Here is a 23,645-nt window from a genome sequence, read left to right as displayed (position 1 = left end):
CTCTCTCTCTCTACTCTCTCTCAAATAAATAAACTCCTTAAAAAATAAAAATAAGTAAATAAAAACTCAAGAGACATCAAAGGTCATGGAGAGAAAGTCTTCCTTCTATCTTCTCTGAAAATAACTGAGTCCTCTGCAGAGGCAATTGGTGGTGTCACTGTATTGGTGTCCTATTCCTGCTCTAAGAAACAACCACAGTTTAGTGGCTTAAAACAACACAAGGTGTATCTTCCGGTTCAGGAGGTCAGAAGTCTCAAGTGGGTCTCACTGGGCTAAAATTAAGGTGTGGGCAGAAATACATCCCTCTGGAGGCTTTAGGAGAGAATCTGTTCTGGCCAGAATGCTAGCTTATATGATAATAGGTTCACAAATATTGCTTTTTTTTTTTTGGTTTACATTGTCCTAGTACACATTTGCCCATTCTTTTATTGTCAACCTTTCTAAATCATCTGATTTTAAATATACCTCTTACACAGAACACAGATTTGGATTTTCTTTGTTTTAGAACTTGATAATATTTTTCTTTTTGGTGGTAGGCAACTTTAGCTGATTTAAATTAGTTGACATGAAAGGTATGTTTGGCATTATTTTGTATCATTTTACAATACGTACATAATAAACTAGGAAACAAAAACAATAAAATGAGGTAATTTCAGGGGAAAAAACAAACTATTAGCCAACTTATTTAGGAAAATTAATTACAGTAGAAAAAGGATAAATGCTAAGAGGAAGGTAATCACTGATATAGAGAAATTGAATTATTTGAGTTTTTTTCTGTCTAATTTGAAGCAAATAAATTTTAAAAACTTTGTAAAATGTATAATTTTGGAGAAAAATGTAATTTACCCAAATTTACTTCAAAATACATTATATAAAAAATTAGGCAAATCTATCATTATAGAAGAAATAGGTTACATTAGAAATTAAAATTAAAGTATTAATTTTAAAAGAACAGTAATAAATCCATTAGAAGTTAGCATAAGTAACATTAAAAATCTCTCTAATGTCTGGCTTAATGAAAGAACTGGACTCACACCCACTTGTGCAGTCAGCCTATTAGAGCATAATGTTGTGGTTGAAATATGTGAAGAAAACCCAGCTTCACACAGATCTGTAGATAGAAGGTGGAGGACTATTTTAAGAGCCTTTTCAGATAATTGTGGACATTCTTCTTTGGTACCAAACCAACACCGAGGTAAGTGGTAGTTTCTTAAAGGTTAGTTCCAGTGTAGACTATGAAACAATATCATTGAACTTTTTGTACTGTGTTACATTAAAATTCATTAGTCTTTCAGTCTGAATGGATCTTTTACTCATGCATGACTTTGTAATATCATGCACAAGATATTTGGAAAATAGTGACTCCCTGGGTTATGCAGGACTTCCGAATGTCTGTACAATTCACTGGACAGTTTTTAAAAAATCAAATTTTAAAAATCACCACCATTCTTATCAGAAAGTATTGGGAAGCCCATGGTGGCATATACAAATTTTCCAAAATTCTAAGTTTTTACTTAAAAATTTGAATTTTATCATTGACAGTAAATACTGTCAGTTATTTTCCTGAGGGCCTACTTTATGGAAGGTGTTTGCCACACATCTAAGTACGAAAACACTTAGTTTGTCTTCTCAGTTGTTCTTTTATGTAAAAATGGTGTTCCATGGTGGGGGGCTGGAGGAGGTGTCGGGAGTAGGGCATTCCATTTGCAACTTAATCACAGAAGTGCTTTTCCTTAAGACAGCCATTGTATATTTCAGGATACAGCAGAAATTTTTTTTTAATTTAAATTCAAGTCAGTTAACATATAGTAGTATTGGTTTCAGGAGTAGAATGTAGTGATTGATCACTTGTAAACACCCAGTGCTCATCACAACAAGTGCCCTTCTTAATGCCCATCACCCATTTAAACCATCCCTCCTTCCTCCTCCACCTCCCCTTCAGCAACCCTCAGTTTGTTCTCAATAGTTAAGAGTCTCTTATGGTTTGCCTCCCTCTCTGTTTTTATCTTATTTTATTTTTCCTTCTTTCTTAAATTCCACATATGAGGGAAATCATGTGATATTTGACTTTGACTGACTTATTCCGCTTAGCATAATACCCTCTAGTTCCACCCACATCATTGCAAATGGCAAGATAACATTCTTTTTGATGGCTGAGTAGAAACATTTTATGTGTTCTTCCCATTTCGTCACACAAATTATGAAAAAAGGTGTACTTGAGGGTCAGTAGTTAATAACTTTAATTTTGCCGCTTTATCAGGGACATTCTTAAGTGAAACTAGCATTTTAGTTAATTTATTTTACTATGAGTGCATGGCAGTGAAGAACGCAAGAACTACTAGCAGCTTTTTTTTTATTATGTTATGTTAATCACCATACATTACATCATTAGTTTTCGATGTAGTGTTCCATGATTCATTGTTTGTGTATAACACCCAGTGCTCCATTCAATACATGCCCTCTTTAATACCCATCACCAGGCTAACCCATCCCCCCACCCCTTTCCCCTCTAGAACCCTCAGTTTGTTTCTCAGAGTCCATAGTCTCTCATGGTTTGTCTCCCCCTCCAATTCCCCCCCCCCTTTATTTTTCCCTTCCTACTACCTTCTTCTTTTTTTTAACATATAATGTAGTATTTGTTTCAGAGGTACAGGTCTGTGATTCAATAGTCTTACACAATTCACAGCGCTCACCATAGCACATACTCTCCCCAATGTCTATAACCCAGCCACCCATGCCTCCCACCCCCCACCACTCCAGCACACTCTGGAAAACAGTATGGAGGTTCCTCAAAAAGTTGAAAATAAAGCTACCATACGACCCAGCAACTGCACTACTGGGTATTTACCCCAAAGATTCAAACGTAGGGATCCGAAGGGGTACATGCACCCTGATGTTTATAGCAGCAATGTCCACAATAGCCAAACTATGGAAAGAGCCAAGATGTCCATCGACAGATGAATGGATAAAGAAGATGTGGTGTATATATATACTATGGAATATTATGCAGCCATCAAAAAGAATGAAATCTTACCATTTGCAATGACGTGGATGGAACTGGAGGGTATTATGCTGAGCAAAATAAGTCAATCAGAGAAAGACATGTATCATATGATCTCACTGATATGAGGAATTCTTAATCTCAGGAACTACTAGTAGTTTGATGTCGCTGCCTTCTTAGGTTCATGCGAAGGCACCACAGTTTTATTTATCATTCCTTTTGCACCATCAGTGCACATGTCAACATACTTATTCCAGGATAAACCACTGAATTCAGAAAGATTATTCAACGTTTTGCATATTTCACTTGCATTCTTGCTAATCATTCACAGACAAGGAGATCTTCTTTCAATAGTTGGTGCTGATACTATTCGACAAATCCAAGCAAAACTGCATGACCAACAATGTCTGTAGATGTGAGCATTTGTAAGGCAAAAGTACAACTGCAGATGTGTTACTGAGTCTTCATGTTTGCAGCTACATCTTGAATTCAACAAGTTATTTTATTATTGGAAAGTGTTACAATTTTGTTTACTGATTCTTCAACCAGTGCAAGTTATTGCAAACAGGACATTGAGGTCTTAGACTTCAGGATATGTATTCATTGATGTCAACTTATTAGTTTCTAGGCTTTTGTGTGCATTTCTCTAGCCAACACAATATGATAACCTACTCTATATGATACTTCACTGACTTTTTCATTTGGAGTTTGAAAAGCTGTAACAAAGAGTTTTGTTTTTTTTTTTTTTTTTTTGGCTTTAAAGAGCTCATCACATACACGTTCAAAATGTATATGTATTTCTTTTTCTTTAAACTCTGAACAATTGGTCTTAAGATGCCTCAACTTAACTGGCACCCATAATACTGTTTTAAAAATGTGCAGTTCATCATTGCTCTTTCTTTCTGAGATTTACATCTGAGTATTGTCCTCTGCCTCCTTTGTATCCTCTACCTGGTGACAACTACTTTGGGCACATTGCCACGCATCTTGTGGTTTGGGGTTTTAGTTCTTTCCTGATTTATTGAAAATAGTATTTGGGTTTTTGTCACTTGTTTTTTGTGTTGTTTTGGGATGATTTCCAGGAGAAGAGGACATGCCAATACTATATGGACACCTTTGCTGGAAGTCACCACAAAAATATTTTACTGTATTATAACATAAACATAGAAAATCACACAAATCATGAAAATACAGTTTCATTCAATATCATAAAGGAAATGCCCATATAACCATCATGGGTCAAAACTAGAACAAATCTACATCATACCCCCTTCTGCTGCCTACCAACCCCCTCTTTTTCCCAGCTTTATTGAGATATAATTGACATAAAACAATGTGTAAGTGTAAGGTGTACAATGTAATGATTTATGTATGTATACATTGCAGAATAATTAACCACAGTAAGGTTAGTCAACACATCCTAATTAATGTCCCTGCTTTCTGATTTCTAACACCTGGATTAGTTTTGTCAGCTTTTGATTTTTGTGTAAGTGAAATTACATAGTCTATATTCTTTTGTATCTGTCTTCTTTTGTTCAACACTATGTTTGTGTAGTTCATTCTTTGATGGATATAATAACAATTTCTTATCCATTCTATTGTTGATAAATATTTGGGGGTTATCGGGAATGATGCTTCTATGAATACACTTGTATATGACATTTTTGTGTACAGATGTACACATTTTTATGTATATACCAAGGAATAGAATTGCTGGGTCATAGGTATATATATTTTCAACTTAGAAGTTCTCCAAAGGGGTTTGAATTTAAATTTTACCTTGATGACTAAAAAGGTAGGATACTGTTATATATAGTATTGGCTTTTGTTTAGTCTTTTTTGGGAACTCCTTATTCAAGAATCATGCCCAGTTTTCTTGGGAGTTTTCTGTATTTTTCTTAGAAATATGGAGAGATTCTTTCAATATTCTGGATATGACCATTTTATAGAGTATATGTGTTGCAAATATCTTTTACCCCCGTTCTGCTAGTGGTACTTTTGATTATACAAAGTTCATAATTTTAATGTTGTCCAATTTATAAATCTTTTCTTTTATGGTTTATGCTTTTTGTGTTAAGTTTTAGAAATCTTTTTCTATGCAAAAGTCATAAAGATACCCTCTTATCTTTACCATCTTTTTTTTTTTTTTTTACTTTTCACATTTAGATCTACAATTCACCTAGAATCTATTCTTGTATATGGTGTGAGGCTGAAGTCAAGATTAATTTTTTCCATATGATATACAATTAACCCAGAACCAAGTATTAAAAAGACCAACCTTCTTCACAACATTGCAGTGTCACATCTGTTATAAATCAAGTGCCCAAATATGTGGAGTGAGAAAGAAAGGGAGAGGGAAAGGCAGAAAGAGAGCAAAAGAGAGAGAGAATCAATATGTTCTTATATTTATCTCATCAGGGAAATAAATATAAGAATATTTTGCAAGACCACAAGGAGAGATGAGTGTTCACACTGAAAAGGCCTACTACATAACAAGCAGAATGAACGAAAAAGACCTAGGCCTAGATGCAGCATGAAATTTTTAGTCACCACAAATAACGAGGAGTTCATTAAAAACATTATAGAGTAGGGAAGATGGTCAAACACAGGAATGAGTATTTGACCAGCATCCAGCTTCTCCCCAGCAATGATGGATACTAGAAAGCAGTAGAATAAGGCTTTTAAAGTTTTAAGGAAAAATGAGTTTCAACCAAAATCATATATTTAGCTGAACAATCAGTCAAGCATGAGATCCTTGTAAGGACTCTACTGGTTTTCTTTTAGTGAACTTTTAAATTTTTATTTATTTTTTATTTTTTTATTTTTAAGATTTTATTTATTTGACAGAGAGAGACACAGTGAGAGAGGGAACACAAGCAGGGGGAGTGGGAGAGGGAGAAGCAGGCTTCCCGCGGAGCAGGGAGCCTGATGTGGGGCTCGATCCCAGGACTCTGGGATCATGACCTGAGCTGAAGGCAGACACTTAATGACTGAGCCACCCAGGCGCCCCTTGAGAACTTTTTAAAGTAAGTTACTAGCAAATGTACCTCAGCACACAAAGGTTACAAAGAAAAAAGTATGTAAGATAGGAAAAAAAAAAAAAGAGAAGGAAGGAAGGAAAGGAGGAAGAAAATGGGATTAGGGAGAGGTTTGCACAGTATTCTAAAAGTACTGGGAATATTCTGTTTGCTAAACTGGTTGGTAAGAGCATGGGGATTCATCTTATTATTCAAGAAAACATACATAGACCATTAACCATAAAAGATTCTATTCATCTTCTTTTCCTTCCCAGAGGCAGCCATTATCCTAATAAAATACTGTATATTTGTGTATGTGTGTGTGTGTGTGCACACATAAATAATACAAAATATTACACTGGGTTTTTTTCAAATTTATACAAATGGTAGTATATTCTATGTATCATCAGGAATCTGCTTGTAACTTGGTATATGTTGTCATGATCTATCCAGGATCTTACCATGCTCATTTTAAAGATAAGAAAATTAAAACCCAAGAAGTCAAAAGCCCAGAGAGACCTACGGTGCAGAGAGGTTCAAGGTCACACATCTGTGAGAAGTACATCTGGGATTGAACTGACACTACACTGTATACTTTCTGCGTTATAGATCTAATTAATTCATTTTGCATGCCATCCAATGAATAGACTTCTGTTTATTTTTCTAAGTTTCCATTTTTTTTGATATTACAACAATGGTGTCATGAATGGCTTCCACAAGAGTCCTTGTACACATATACCACTTATATGAGTATCTGCATTTTTAATTGTATAAAATCCTGCCAAATTGCTTTCCAAAGAAGTTGCTCTCACAAGTAGTTTATGAAGATACCAGTTTCCTCACATTATTATCACTATTATTTTCAGATCTTATTATCTATCAATTACTGAGGGATGGGAAATGGTATTTCATTTTAATCTGCATTTTTCTGATTTTTAGTGGCACTAAAATTTTGGCTATTTGGGTCTCCTTTTCTATGAGTTGACTGTTGAAATTCTTGGCCCACTTTTCTGTTGGACTCTGAATTTTTCTTTATTGATTGGTGCAAGGTGTTGTATATATTCAAGAAAAACCATTCATATGTGTTCTAAATATTTTTTCTCAGTCAGTGGTTTGTCTTTTAACTTTGTGTTTGGTGTCTTTTGTGATACAAAACTGTTTTTTTTTTTTTTTCAATCAAATGTAGTCCCATGTGTCAGTCTTTCCTTTATGGGTTGTGCTTTTTTTTTTTTTTTTTTCTCGTGGTTATTTTTCAAGGAAAGCATATTTGTCTTACAAACTTTTTTTCACTTACTGTTACTATTATTTTTTTACTTTTAGATAACTACCAAGTGGTCTTCCCCACTGGCGACACATGCTCGTATCAAACTGACGGAATGTGTGGCAACACAGATGCTAGAAAAAAACCTCAGACTAAAGTGGATATTACGTGGATTCTTCTATTGCGCTACTATATTCATCTGCAAAGGATTAATAATATGAGCAAACTGCTAGGTAGGATTTTGATGTGTTAAGAAAAACACATTCTTTTCCAGTTCTTGTTAAGTCATGTTTTTTATTTGGAATTTTAAAATACTATCGATATCTTTTGGAGTGAACTCTCATCAGAATATGAAAATTGTAGGGGCTCTTAACCTGAGATACACAGATCTTTGGGTGGAATAGTATTTCAACAAGTCTGACTTCCTCTGACATTATATATATTTTATTTCACGTATTTAAAAATGTTATTGTAAGGATGCATCCAGAGGCTTCCCAAGTCTGCCAAAGTGGCCCATGGCTCAAAACAGTTAAGAATCAGAGTGATCACAATGTGACAGCTTATAAAATGAACAGGATGAAATTTTGACTTTAAGGAGAGGATGTTCCAGTATTCAGTATGTAAGAGGACAAATACATGACTTCAGATAAGATATGTAACTCCATTGAGTTGTTTTGTTTTGTTTAGTTTTTGTTGTATCATCAATGCCGTCTTAAGAACATCCAGAAAAACTGGTATAATCTGCTTCGTGTTAGTCCCCCTTGTGTTTGTGACAATGTATGTTGTATTTTATCTGTGCCCATGAAATTGGTGATTTTGTGTTGTTCATCAGTGCAAATAGTTGGAAAAGACAGTTTGACCCATGTCAGGGCCCAGTGATGGAGAAGCCAGCAGGGCAAATAGGCTGAGTGACTAAGCAGGGTTATCAGGAGTTATCGTGGGATAGACAAACATTCAGAGAGGTGTCAGGTATAAAAGGTACATCATGAGAAGGGCAAGAATGAAAGAAGTTCAATAGCAAAGGATGCGAACATGAGCCAGTACGGCATACTCTGGCAGTGCCTGCCTCATATCAACTCAGCTCACCTTTGAATTCACCTGCTGGCACCTGCCATGTCACATGCCCACATTTTACTGCTTTTCTGCCCTGGGCTCCTCCTGAAGCTACTGAGACTTGCTCAGCCCTGTCAGGACAGCCCAAAGTGCCAGGGATTCCCACACATACTTATGAGGTAGGAAACTGGTAGAAAACATTCCAGCTTCCCGGTCCCAGACAGTTCTACATGTTATTTTTCAGAAGGTCCTCAGCAGGACTGAGCCCTGATTGTCCAGAGCTACAGCCCATCCATTAACTCACTCTATTGGCTCTTCTCTCCATCACACTTTGTTCTTTCTCTCACTTATGCTCCTTGAGATCACTTTTCAAATAAATGACCTGCACCTAAGTTCTTGCTTTAAGATCTTTGTCGGGGTAAGTCCCAAATAAGATGACTACATAGAATATTTTGCATTGTCAAGAATTAGAACCTAAAGAAATATCCTCACACCCTTCTGAAATTTTCTTCATTCCTGTGGCAAGAAGCAGTTCCATTAGTGAATAAGCTTAAGAAGAGAGGAATTACACTGGCAGCCACTAGCTGAGGTGTGTGATTTACAGGGAGAGCAGCTAATGAGCAAATACCAACAATACTGAGACTGTTCTGTTATCTAACATGACTCTAAAGTAACATATTTTTCTTCCCTAAGCATCTCCAAAGCCAGGATCTGGAATTTCATTGCCAGATGATACACTTCTCACGTCCCTTTTCAACTCTGGGCTGATTTTGCGCCAAAAAGAAATGCATTTTTTCCTTAAAAGATTTTTACAGCTGTATTCTTCCTCTTGTATTGATGAATTTCCAAAAGAACTCTGTAAAGGATTGGAAAATACACTTTTTTCGGAAAAAATCTCATCTGATTCAGTCAAGGTACTGTTTTCAAACATTATATATTTTTGTAAAACTTCTTAGAATCATTGTTATATTTCTGAAGGAAGCACATTTGAGAAAACTCAAGTGGACGTGGTGTATTGTAAATTTCTAATATGTATTTATAAAATGAATAAATCAAGTCATTTGCATTGAGTTCTTTCCAAACAAAAAAAATATCAGTCATTTATTTTGAATTATCTTGACTTTGGACTTCACCATATATTGCTTTCATTTTTTTTATATAGACTTGCCCATACCAGACATGTCCATATTTCTAAGCCCAGAGAAGTGACCTGAAAATGTGACTTCTTCCAAATTGAGAACCTTTGCTTATCTTATCCTTCTAGATTGTTGGATAGATAATAATATTTTCTTTTTTTTTAAATCACTCTTTTGAACAAAAAAGTGAGGTGACTAGTAATAAATTGTGATTTTAAAAAGTAGTGGGAATACCTACTAAGAGATAATTTAAGAATTCATTTATTTTTATTTATTTATTTGACAGAGAGAGACACAGCAAGAGAGGGAACACAAGCAGGGGGAATGGGAGAGGGAGAAGCAGACTCCCCACAGAGCAGGGAGCCCGACGCAGGGCTCGATCCCAGGACCCTGGGATAATGACCTGAGCTGAAGGCAGATGCTTAACAAATGAGCCACCCAGGCGCCCCTAAGAATTCATTTAAAGAAGTGATTCTCAGGGAGAGTTAGGGAGTTGCTCTCAGGGCAGTGTATTAGAATCCACATGGGAGGATTTTTTGAGTTAGTTCCCAGATACTGGGATATTGGTATGCCTAATACTTAACACCCCTATTTCTTGCCCAGATTATAAATCATTTGAGAAATAAAAGAGTTGAAGAATTTGGGATTAAAAAAATACCCACCCGTATGAGTCATAATGTTGACATTGCAGGATATGGTTTGTATTTACTGGCAAATGGTCTTCCTAAGAGCAAATAGCAAAGTAGACAGATTTTTCCAGTTCAGCTGTGTTTGTTTTTGTTTGGTTGGTTTGGTCGTTACAGGCCCCCTTAAAATCTGTGGGGACACAGACCCCTTTAAAATCTGTCTCATGGGGACGCCTGGGTGGCTCAGTCCTTAAGCATCTGCCTTCATCTCAGGTCATGATCCCAGGGTCCTGGGATTGAGCCCTGTATCAGGCTCCCTGCACAGCAGGAAGCCTGCATCTCCCTCTGTTTGCTGCTCCCCCTGCATGTGTGCTCTCAATCTCTCTCTCTCTCTCTGACAAATGAATAAAATCTTTAAAAAAAAATTAAAAAAAATACACTCTGTCTCATGAAGGAGCAGAGAATATTCACTCTCTACAAACCATTCTCTCCCAAGAAGAAAGAGCATAATTATGCATATCCAACATTTCTTTTTTCCCAAATTCACCAATCAAGTAGTTCTCCAGGGGAGGGAAGGGAGAGGGGGCAGAAAGGTCAGGAATGTACTATAAATGTCTGGCCCTCTGCTGGGAAGGAAGCAGCAGGAGTGGGATGAAATCATTTCCATCTAACACCAGATCCCGATTCACCCCTCTAGAAACCGTGACTCCCTTTGAGGATTACTGCCAGGTGTCCCAGATGCCTCAGGTATTCTGGCACAAGAGGCAGAGAATGAGAAGGTGGAGAACTATAGTTTTGTGAATGTATTCTTGTGACGATTTTGTATGAGTTTGGAAACTAATAGGTGTGATTTCTTAATATTCCGAAAGGAGCTCTGGTTGAGTATTTTAGTATTAAGGGCAGCCTACTAAGCATGATGCTCCGAACGTAGAACCTTGAATACGTTGTAAATATATGCAACACTTCTAATGGTAGCAGTGTTATCAGAGATCATTGTACCCTGTTTGCTCTTTTTTTTTCTTTAATATAATTAGTGTAACACTTTCCCAGAATAATCGGCTCTGGAGATCACTGTTGCTCGTCTGACAGGTGCAAGCCACCTAATCATGTGTTCATTTCACTGGGGTAGACAGCTAACGAGCATAGAGCCTTTTGGATTTTTAAAAAAATAAACTGCAAGCTTGGCTGATTTTTATAATAACGTTTTTGAGCTTTTAATCACTCAGGAGGCTATTTCAATCAAACTCTTTCCATAAATTGATACTTAATCCTGCTTTTCCTCCACAAAGAGGTAGATGTCTTTCCAGAGCGATCATTGCTAGGTGCCAGGCTCATCAGTGTGTGCGTCTGCATATCGTTAGGTCTATTGAAGCTCTGTGATGGAAAAACAAAGGTGCCAAACAAATTACATTAAAAATTCCAAGAAAAAAGGATATGATTAAAATTATGCACAATGCTGGGTTATTCATGTTTAGACTTGTCGTAAGGTCGAATATTTGACTAGTGTAAAGTGACTTGTCGTTTATAGGACTGTGGCAAGCAAGACTTCTCCTGGTAGGTCTGTTGTTTCATTCCTTTCAAAGAATAAATCAAAAATATCGAAAATATTCAGTGTATGGTCCATCAGTTAGCATATATGCTTAATTCCATTAGCAACTAGATTTTATGTTTTTTTAAAGATAATGGAAAATTAAATGCCTATTTTGATATTGACTTTTGTTACAATTTACCATTATTAGACCATGTTAATAAATGCTATATATATTAAAATAGTAAATATTTGCTTATTATTTTTCTCTGCTTAGTTATTAAATATGAATTCTTGCTAAAATAGTTGTCAGAACCTCTGAAAGGCACTCAGATATGAAGAAAATTAAATTCCAAAATTATTTTTGGAATCAATTATTTACCTGAATTTTTGGTGAATTGCCTGGCATAGAATCAATCTTAGTTTAGCACTTTTAAATGATTATTTAAACCTAATAGTCTTGTTTATTGTTTATTTTGGTCATGTTTTTAGTATCATAGTGCTAATAAATGAGGATTCTGGCTTAAAATATCCTTTTATGATGATAGTCTCTAGACATTTTTGAAAAGTTTTATCTTTAATATTACCTTTCAGTCATGACATATTTTTTTCTCTTATCAGTAGACAACTTGAAAGGTCAGTGTCTTTATTTCTCTTTTTATTTTATTTTGAAGACTCTCATTGACAGTCTTATATTGTATCTTGAACAAGCTCAGAAATAATGGGAGGTACAAAGCCATACAGAAACACCAGGCATTTCTTACTGGCCACTTACATGTTCCCCTTCATCATCAAGCCTTAAGATACCTTAGATGTCAAAAGTTCAACAGAAGAATTGCTTCCCAGCTACCATATTATAATCTTGGGAATAACAAGTTAATTTTGAAAATACTTTGCACTCCATTAAAGAAAGTCCTTTTCAGATTTGAGGTATTATTATCACTATTATTATCTCTCTGTCTAGACTGTTATTTTTTTATAGCAACCATGCTTTGCTTTCTGAGCTACTTTTAAAAAAACTGAATAATTTGCGAAATTGCCAGTTGCATTCCACACATTTATGTTTCCTCGAAACTCCTGATTCAGGGACCTGGTTCCATCAAAGCTAGGCCCAGATTCACCAAGACTGAATTAACAAATCAGCCACATTCATGTAAAGAGGGAATGAGAGCGATTGATTTTAATATTTTACAGCAAAAACTGTCTTAATTTGCATATGACACAGAAAAAAACTGCTGTTGGAAGGTAGATGTTATTTATAATCATACCCTCAGTTTATTCACCACTGAATAAATAAGAAAAAAAAGAGATATTCTTAGAATCTGAGGCGATCTTGAGACTGAAATGATAATATTGACATTTTTCCTCTCTAGATCTTTACTCTGGGAAAGTCACCAAAGTGGAAGACATTTGTTGAGTCCTATGGTTTTTTTTTTTTTTTTAAAGATTTATTTATTTAGAGAGAGAGAGCCTGAGCAGAAGAGGGAAAGAGAGAGAGAGACAATCTCAAGCAGACTTTGCACTGATCTCAGAGCCTGACGCAGGGCTTGATCTCACGACTCTGAGATTATGACCTGAGTTGAAACCGAGTTAGACACCTAACCAACTGCACCACCCAGGCACCCTGAGTCCTGTGGGTTTTGAAGCGTATTTTTCTGTAGTAAAATCTTCTCTGGTAATTGGGGACAGTTTTAAAAGTGACACTCATAAAACAAACTAAGACAATTCCCAGAGTTTTATAATGTAGCCAATACTGAATGGATATTGAGTGAATGTTTTAAATATTGCATGAATTTATTACCAGCAATTAAACTGTTTTTGATTTTTCCCTAGTTATGTCATGACAGTTCTCTACACTCTGATTTATCATTAAATAAGCTCTCTGCCAGCCCATCTTCTGGAGATGTGTCATCAGTTATGAAGATACAAGATTTAAACAAAGAACTTTGCTTTCAGTGGTACATTCCTCCTCTAGAAAGACCTCCAAAGGACACAGAACCTATGGTATGTAATATAATCACAAAGCTAAATCTTATATTTAGATGTAAAGTTTAACTCGACCATTATAACTTGAAAATAGAGAACAACCCCTTGTCATATAGATGAAAATATACAGCAATATAGAATCTATATTGTCTAGTAGAATGAGTCTGAAAATAACTAAGAAATCAGGTAAAGTCTGACTTGAGTTGATCATTTTTCCTTTTTCCTGATCTTCAAGGGAAACTTTCCAGTGTGTCACCATAATATAGGATGTTTAACTTTTTTTTGCAGCCATTCCTTATCACATTAAGGAAGTTTTTTTCTACTGTCTACTTTGCTAAGAATTTTTATCAAAATCTTTTGCTGTGTCTTTAAGATTATTTTATAATTTTAAAAAATATAGTAATTGATTTTTTAAATATTAATCAGTCTTCTGTTCCTGAGATAAACTCAAATTGATCATATATTAATTTTATTGGATTCAGTTTATTAAGGTTTTGTATTGGATTTTTGCCACTATTTAAGGGTAATATTGAGTTACAAATTTTCATTTTCATACTGTCTTTGTCAGATATATTTTGTATAAAGATTTTGTTAGATTTATAAAGTGAGTTGGTAAATATAACCATGTTTTTCTATTTTCTGGTGACATTTCTGTAAGTTTAGAGTAAACTTTTCCTCTCAAATATTTGGTAAGAATTCATCAGGAAAGCCGTCTGACCCTAGTGTTTTCTTTGTGAAAAAATTGAAAATTAGTAATATAGTTCTCAATAGTTTGAGGCAGTCATTAAGCACTAGTACTCATTTACTAGATGCCAGAGTTGGTATTAGTTCTGATTGGGTCAGTATCTGTTCTAATGGTTAGTACCCATGTCAAACCAAGTTTTAAATATTTTGACTATCACCCCTATTTATAGAACATTGGAGTTTACTGTTTCTTCTTGAGTCAGGTTTGTTTAAGTTGCTTTATCTAGGAATTTTTTCATTTTATTTAAAACTTCTCTCATACTTTTAATCTCTCCATTGTATTTGTATTGAAGTGTCCCTTTTCATTTCTTACATTGGTTGTTTGTGTATTTTTTCTTGATCATTGTCACCAGAGGTTTTTCATCAGTTTTATTTCACTAATCCATATATCTTTCTTCTACTTTGTTTTTGTTTTGTTTTGTATTCTTTTCCTTACTCCTGACTTCTTGAGATAGATGTTTGGCTTAATATTCAGTCCTTTCTTTCCTAATGTATGCATTTGAAGACTATGAGTTTCATTAAACATTGCTTTGGTTTCATCCCACAAGTTTTTATTATAGTATTATCATTATCATTCAGTTAAAAATAATTTAAAAATTTTTGTTACAATTTATTCTTTGACTCATGGGCCATTTCAACATGTGTTTTTTACATTCCAAACTACATAGAACTTATATATATTTTATATATTGTATTAGAAAAATATATTGTATTATATATTGTATTATAATTTGTTTTTTATTCTTAGATTATGTTGTTCTGTGATAATAAAAAAAATGCTCTGTATGATTGATATTGTTGAAACCTGCATATTTTCTCCAGGAAAGGATTTATTGTGTAAATATTCCATTGCTCTTAAAAGAAATGTGCAGTCCTCAGTTGCTAAGGCAGTATTCATATATATACCCAATAGGTCAGTTTGGTTAGTCTTGTTCAAATCTCTATTCTTGTTTGTTTGCCTTTAATTTTTTAAAATCAGTTATTAAAAGAAGTATATTTAAATCTATCACAGTGATTGTCATTGTTTAGTCTGTCAAATTTTGCTTTACATAATTTGAGACTGTGTTCTTAGGTGCAATCAAATTAACTGTTGTATCTTCTTGGTGAACTGAGCATTTTATCATTTTGAAATGACTCATGGCCTTTTTGTAATAATGTTTTTTTCCTCATAAAGTCTGCTTTGTTTGATATTACTAGAGGAAAATGACTTTCTTGTGGTTATTTTCACAGTGAAACCTTTTGCTTTCAACCCTTTTGTGTACGTGTGTTTTATGTTTTTATCAAAGGCATGCATTTGAATATTTTCAAATATAGTCTGATAACATTGTATTTTGACTGGGGAATTTAATACATTTACATTTAATGTAAATGCTAATATATTTGGTTTTAAATCTATCATGTTATTTTGTGTTTTTATTTGTCTGAGCTCTTCTGTTTTTCTCTTTTCCCTTCTTTTGGATTATTTTTATCATTTTCCTCTATGAGTTTTGAAATTATACACTTTTTTCAGTGCTTTTAGTGGTTACCTGCAGGACAGCATACATACTTATCAACATCTAAAGTTAATAAATATCTTTTTCACTCTAATGACTTTTATATTACTGTACATTTTCTTTTTTAACCCAAAATAATATTATTTTTAATTGCTTTATACAAGAGTTATTTCCTTTAGAATTTTCTCTGTATTTACTACTTTTTTTTTTTTTACTTCATCTTGCATTTTAGACATTTTATCTAGGAACACTTCTTTCTGTTGAAGTATATACTTTGGAATTTCTTTTGGTGAGGATCGTCTAGAGGCAAACTCTCAATTTTTGTTTGCCTGACAAATGTCATTATTTTACATTAATTTATGAAATACATTTTTATGGAGTAGGTAATTTAAGATTGGAAATTATTTTATTTCAGTACATTGAAAATGTCATCTTCTTACTTCCATTGTTGTTGTTGAGAGACAAACTTTTATTGCTTTAAAGTATTGAATTTTTTCACTAACTGCTTTTGAATTTTCTCTTTGACTTTGCAGAATTTTATTGGGAATGGTTTACTTTTTATTTACTTTGCTTATATTAGTGTAGTGGTTAAGAACACAGACTCTGGAGCCAAATTACCTGGGTTGGAATCCCAGCTCTGTCACTTAATAATTTTGTGATCTTCAGTAGATTGGTTAACTTTTCTGTATCATAGTTATCCTTTTCTGTAACTAGAGATAATTGGGTAAATGCCTAACCTCAATAAATAGTAGTTGTCATTTATTATTATCTGAAACTATTTTAAAATTATTATGCTGTCTTAAAGGTTAATAACTTCAAATATACATGTAATATACTTGTTAAACATTATTTAAAAGCTTCTTTTAAAATTTAGCAACAATATCTTCTTATAGATACTTTAGCTGCCAACATTGTATAGAAAAGAGAGTAAACTGTGCCTTACAGCAAAATTAAAGTACATAGCATATAGGGAAAAAAACCTTAGTTTGCCTTTAAGTGCCCTTCATAAATTTATATCACACATATCACTCCTTGTTTTAATGTTCATTATTTTTATTTTTATCTAACTCTGCATCTTTATCTTTATCCACATCTATGTCCATATGCATGGAAAGACATTTGCACTAGGGCTCACTGGGGAGCAGGTGGAGATGGGGGCAAGTATTTAGAATCAGTTTAATATCAATCCCTGAACAATTGGAGAAAGAACAGTGATTCACATTCTAGGAGAATCTTGATGAGAGGTCAAGCTTTTAAAAATGGAACAGTTGGTCACTACAGCCATTTGCAGAGGGACCTTCCACCATAGCATTCCTTTGATTGCTGCTCTCTCTAAGAAGAGCCTCAGGCTTTTCCCCATTAAGCAGTTGCCGTATAGTTTTGCCCTGTTCAGCATTTTCATTTGCTTTTTGCCTCCTGCATTGGTCTATTCTTGCATTTTCCAGCTCTTGAGTGCTGTCTCCTCTAGCTGTGCCTCTGGTAGCTTCTGCTGCTCCTTGACCCATGTGACCCTGTCAGATCGTGAAACCTCCTGGGCCTACCTCTCTTTGCTCTTGAACACACTTCTCCCATTGGCCTCTTCATTCTGCTTCCTTAGGCTAGCAACCTGCTGCTAACTCTTGGTCATTATATCTCTTTCTACTCATACAAAAAAAAGGAACTTTAACATATCACTCCCAGGAACGTTTAAAGCTATTTCTCACGTTATGAGAGTATTCTCTTTCCCACACTTTACATGTCAAATCCTTGCCAGATATTCCATATACTTTTAAAAATAATAAATCTGCATAGTCTCTTTTGGGGAATTTAGTAATGTAGTTTTCAATTTCTGGATCCAAGAATACTAATGGACCATGGAATCAATATTGTGTGGGTCTTGAGTCGTATTTTTTTTTAAATAAATTAAGAGAAAAAACGTTTTCTGAAATTTGTTCATGATGTTGTTAAAAACAAAATTTCTCAGATTGACTGATCTTCAGCATATGTCAGAATTTATTTACTTGCTGGCAAGAGAAATAACCAAGTGATTAAAGAGTATATTCATTCAGGGAGGGTATGGATGCAGAAGGATTACATATTTGGGAAATAGAATGTTTACCTAAGGAGCTAATTTTAAAAAATGAGGAAGATAGTATAAAGTTCATTTTGCAAGCTCATAGAAATATCACATCCATATCAGTCTGAGACAGAGTGATCTGAGAAGTTAATGCTATGATTCTATCTGTGGCTGATAATTAGAGTAACAGGGTTTTATCCATCAACAATTGTGTCTGATAATGAACATGGAAGCATGAACTGGTGTGAGGCAGAGATTAGAAGGAGAATACCAGCTAACTAATTCTGATTTAAACAGGTTGCTAGAGTGGTTTTCTTATGCCACAAGCAAAGACACAAGAACACACAGTTTTCCCATTTCTTAGTTTGGGGGCATTTTCCCCCTTTTTGGTAATAAATATTGGGTCATGATGAAAAATGTAGTTGCTCACATAAATTTCAGTCAAAAAATTGGGAAACACTGACTTGGATAGACTAGATCTCCTCAGACCTAAGATTCTATCTTTTCAGAAGATAACACTGAAATTTGTTTGATGATTTAAATATTGGTGTATTTGAACATTTATCTACTCATTATCTTAGTGTAGAGTTTCATGTTGAATAACTGGCTAAAGTTCATGAAACTACAAGATAATAGCAATAGTGAATGTAGAGATTAGTATATTCTAGACTCTTTGCTTATATTAACTTCACAACAACTCTATGAGGTGGGTACTATCATCAGCCCCATTTTACAGAAGTGGAAACTGAGACACAGGATAGAGGAATGCTAGTCGGCAAGGAATCAGGATAGAACAATCTGATTCCAAGTTTGCACTCCTAACATGGTGCTTTGTTGAGTCCTCAAGAGTGGTCCTGGCTGCAAGAACTTCTAGCTTCTGGGTGGGATGGTGATGAAAATTAATATCTGACCTAGGGTGTTGGAGTTTCCCGGGACTTAGAGGATTAACAATGCAGGTTAACATCACTTGATTCACCTACTCAGTCCTCTTCAGTTAATCTAGTATCTGAAGCAGAAATACTGGTAGGAACTAAGGATGCTGGTGGCCGCAAAGTAGAAAATCTGGAACTGGGGACTTTGACATAAAATTTTTAGACAATTCAGAGAGCTAAATATTTCAATGTCACAATACTTTTTAGAGTTAAGTTTATAACTTGGAAAAGTTTAACTTCTTAAGTATGGGGGTAGAAATTGTATTATCCTATTTAACAAAATTTTCTTTAGAAGAATGTAGTAGAACCACATTATAAGCTCTTCCCTGGATTTTATTACAAACTAAGCATCTTTTGAACAATTTCAGTATCTTCTAGAGGCAGACACTAAAGAGGTTTCAAGGGGCAATCATTTTAATGAAACTCCCAGACAAAGGCTTTAAAAATAGTTGTGAAGAATGGCTCAAAGACGCATAACTACAGCTTAGCTTACAAAGGTGTAACTATAGCCAGAGTTTTGATGGCTCAAATTTGTCTTAAGAATACATCTTAGGACCTTTAACTTAATTCTACCTCATCTTCTTGCTTCCAGAGTTCCCAGTAGGATGCTCTGGATCGCAAGCCAGCCCAGGTTTAGAGTAAGACTTGAATTATGTTTATTACTTGATCAGACTCAAAGAAATGCAACTTGGAGCTAGCAGGGAGGAGGGGCAATAAAGAAGCAGTAGTGAGACCTTCCTTTTGGTCTATGAGACCTAGTTTGGAGGGAATCAAACTGCTGCAAAGGCTATTGTTTTGAGTGCAGCTAGACTGTCCAAGGCACGGTATTCAGAGTCCACAGAAGATTTAGGCAGACAAACATAATCAAGTGCAAGAAATCTGATCAAGCAAAGCACTGAAAATTAGGACTCCATGTGTCAAGTGAAAACACAGAGTTGGATAGAACTGGAAAAGTTCTTGGAGAAAAGTCTATTCACTGTAGAGATCCAACCAGTCTGGGAACAAGAGATATGGAGCTGGTGATCTTTTCTGGAGATCTTTATAGCCCTGGTTAGAGCCAGACTGTATTTCATGGTCCCAAATAAGCAGGCTGTGCATTCAAGCAAGCTCAGTCCTACATCCTGAAGGAAGAGTTAACTAGGTAGAATTAACTAAGGTAGAAAACTACCAAGTCATAGTAAAGGCAGAAGCTCAATGTTGTCAGTGCCAATGTCAGGAGTGCCGTAACTCAGAGATCATACAGATGCCCAGGGCTTCCCTCTGAGGTGCCCTGGATTCTGGGTCTTGTTAGCCAAGTGACTAGTGAGAACCTGGTGCTGCAGATGAGGCCCAAAATTACACCCTGCTTCTGGGAGCTGGGGAAGACAAAGGCTGCAAAGGAGGCAGGGACTGTCATCTGAGAGTCAAGAACCAGCAGCCCTGGCATCCCCTGGAAACTCACTAGAAATGCAGAATCTCAGGTCTCACTCCAGACCCACTGAATCAAAATATCTCCCAAGTAATATATACACGTTTAACTCTGAGAAGTGCTGGGCTAGACCAGTGCTTCCAAAGCACCCCACAGGTCTAATAATGATTCTCCAAGAAGCTACTGCATTGCGACTTAAGCCATAGGCTCCACGGGAAAGCTTCTCCGGCTTCTCTTGGTACCACCCAAATCAAATTTCAGAACTGAAAAGAAACTAGGAGAACGTCTATCTGATGCTCTCATTTTACAGATGAGGCAGCCAAGTCCCATATGGGTAAAGTGACTTGACAAATGCCACAACTTACTAGTGACAAAAATGAAAATGGGGACCTGAGTCTTCTAGTTTTTCATGTGGATTTCTTTATAACGTGCATATAACTTAACTGCTTACTAACTAATTAATAAAACATTGATTGAGTGCATACTATATGCCAGGCATTTTGTTAGGTGATTAAGGTACCAAGGTGAGGAAGTAATGAATCAACTCCATCTAGTAGAGGAGGGGCTCTTTTTTTCACCCATTGCTGGGCTGTAAGGGATTCCCCATTCAAGCCAATTTTAAATACAGTATTCCTCAACTTTTGTCAAAAGCACATCACTTCTTTGCCATTGAAAAACAAGTCTTTGCAGAAGTGAATAAGGGAGCATTGGAAATTTCATCATGGGTGTATTGTCTCCTGCAGAATCCAATCCCGAGTATGCAAGGTGTTATAGGTTGACACTTATCCCTGAGGAGTGAGGACAAGTTGGGAATAGAACTAAGCACATGGATTCAATGAGGACAACCTGGGAGGTCAGACAGAAAGCTGGCTTGGGGTTAGCAGTGAGTCTAAAAGAATATGGAAAGTGAGGTACCAAGCAAGTTAGGGTGAGGAGCCAGGAGTGGTCATGAGGCTCACAAGCACAGCAGTGATGCTCTAAGCACTTCACATTGACTCACGGAATCCTCACATGATCCATGGGATGGGGATTACCACATCTCCATTTTACAAACGGGAAGTGAAGGCACAGTGTTTTCATAATTTGCCCAGATCATACAGCCAGTAAATGGTGGAGGCAAACCCAGGCACTCTGGCTCCAAAGCCCAGGATCACAACAAATATGCAAGTAAGTTTAGTGTTTTGTTGTTTATCTACTGCCGTATTTTATCCAAGTCCAGTTTGATTTCCGACTGTTATACTTTGAATTCAGTTGTGCCATGCTCAGTTAGAAAAGGCTTTAAAATTGTATTGCAAAGCCATTGACAAGTGTCAGCCTGAGGAGGGAGAAAGTCATTTTCATTATCAGGGGTTAAATATAAAGTATGTTATCTATTTAAATTTTTCCACTAACACGCTTTGGGGAGCTTCATTAGCTCTTAAGAGATGTAATGAAAATTTCAGAGATATGAAGATATTAATTAACATGTAGCAAGTGCTACGAGCACTACTAAAAAAGTACAAGATGTCACTCGTGTCCACGGGGATTTTGTATGCTAGCCTGGGAGTCAAGGTTAACAAACACAAAACAAGAGCAAACACCATAAGACAGACTAACCTCTCTGGGACTCATTTCATTTTCCTTTCAGAAATGTTTCATCAAAAATTTATCATAGTTTGAAAAACCAAATTTAAAAGACTTTTAATGAATGAAAAGAACATTCCTCTCTCTAGCTGTCCACATCCCTAAATTCCACCATCAGATACAATTACTTTTTTTTTTTAAGATTTTATTTATTTATTTGAGAGAGAGAATGAAATAGAGAGAGCATGAGAGGGGGGAGGGGCAGAGGGAGAAGCAGGCTCCCCGCCGAGCCGGGAGCCCGATGTGGGACTCGATCTCGGGACTCCGGGATCGTGACCCGAGCTGAAGGCAGTCGCTTAACCAACTGAGCCACCCAGGCGCCCCCAGATACAATTACTTTTAACTCTTGCTGTCTCTGTTTGGTTGGGTTCCACCCTCTCCGTATATCTAAATTACATGCTTACATGATAATTCTTTGAGTGATGAACCTCACACACTGCTATGGAGGATGAAGGCTAATGTCTACCTGTTTTTTCCCCCTCACATACATTCTTCTCTTCCACACATTCTCTTAAATGAGTCCTATCACAAATCTTAAACCCATAGACAGTGTTTACAACTATGTAAATATCACTCACAGATGAGCCAAATAAGGTACTATTTCCTCCCTTCCTGACTTCTATCCTAAAGAAAAAAAAAACTGCTTTATTTTTGTTTAACTTGGTGTTCTCCGTATTCTAGAATCTCTCATTCTTCCTAAACTTTCAAAGAACTATACAGTTCTTCTCCATATGGTCAAACTCATCAGTTTATTTCTCATTCTTTTATTGTTTTCCTCTTCTTCAGAGACACACTCCAAATGGGATTGATTGTTCTCCTGACTCAAATAACTTCATAAGAGCCCATTCACCATCCTCCTGAGAATTCCTTCATCTCTTTCTGAGATGGGTTCCCTGGGTCCCATGTTTCTATCTTGACTTGCTCTCTCATGTTGAATGAACACATTTCCAGCTTCCCAACAAAGGGTGTGTTAGAGGTTCTGATTATTCAAAGGACACACCATATAATATATTCCACAAAGTAATTCAAGGAAGATTTTGGTAAAGGATAAGGCATGGCAGGATAAAGTAAGCACAGATAACCATTAGAGAGATCCAAGATGCTCAGGAACAGTTGCCAGGGTCCTTGCTCAGTTGCACAGGACACACTTCCTCTACAGATCATGAACCACCAAAATATGTTAAGATATCTTGGTCTCAAGAACACTGATGTTTCATCCGAGGAGGAGTCTTTCATACCTCTCTCTTCATGTAGTCAAAACCATGTGTGGGACCAGATTCAGTGATAGAAATTAAGAGAACAATAGAATCCAGATGCAAATCATCAATATGTATATTTTCTACAAAAAAATGCTAACAAGATGGCACAGGCTGCCTCCTGGTGTGTTTCAGAGCCAAGGACAGGACTGCATTAGTCAGTAGGTAGCACATTTCATTCAGGTTTGGCCAAGGGCCAACACCTTGACTACAGTCCCCTGAGAGGCTAACAGGTTGCAACAGATTGACTGAGACTGACCCTGTACTTACATAGAATATAAAAAGACCTTGAGTGTCTTTTTATGATGACAGAAAGTCATCTTTTAGTGCTGACTTCATTGTTCTCTAGGCATACAATTCTAGGTTGAAAATTATTTTCTCTCAAAACATGGGAGACATTGCTCCATTATCTCTGGCAATCCTGCATTGCTGTTAAGTCTGGTCCTATTCTGATTCCTAGTTCTTTCTTTTGATTTTTTTCCTCTGGAAGCTCTGGGGACTTTCCTTCTGTCCCCTGTGTTCTCA

At 35.9% G+C, this 23,645-nt stretch overlaps 1 protein-coding gene across 1 annotated transcript in view; it reads left to right on the top strand.

The window, feature by feature from the left end:
- CFAP54 (cilia and flagella associated protein 54) overlaps positions 1–23,645 on the top strand; it is a 294,742-nt gene that overhangs the window by 233,301 nt on the left and 37,796 nt on the right. The window contains exons 62-64 of the mRNA XM_034987789.1: positions 7,339–7,512; positions 9,026–9,246; positions 13,456–13,626. Of these exons, the coding sequence (XP_034843680.1) occupies positions 7,339–7,512; positions 9,026–9,246; positions 13,456–13,626 (566 nt within the window). The remainder of the gene's footprint in view (positions 1–7,338; positions 7,513–9,025; positions 9,247–13,455; positions 13,627–23,645) is intronic.

Source organism: Mirounga leonina, unplaced genomic scaffold (assembly GCF_011800145.1).
Source record: "Mirounga leonina isolate KUSES-001 unplaced genomic scaffold, KU_Mleo_1.0 Mir_418, whole genome shotgun sequence".
Lineage (NCBI taxonomy): Eukaryota > Metazoa > Chordata > Mammalia > Carnivora > Phocidae > Mirounga > Mirounga leonina.
Note: the sequence above shows the minus strand (reverse complement) of the source record. Positions and strands in the feature narration are given on the sequence as shown.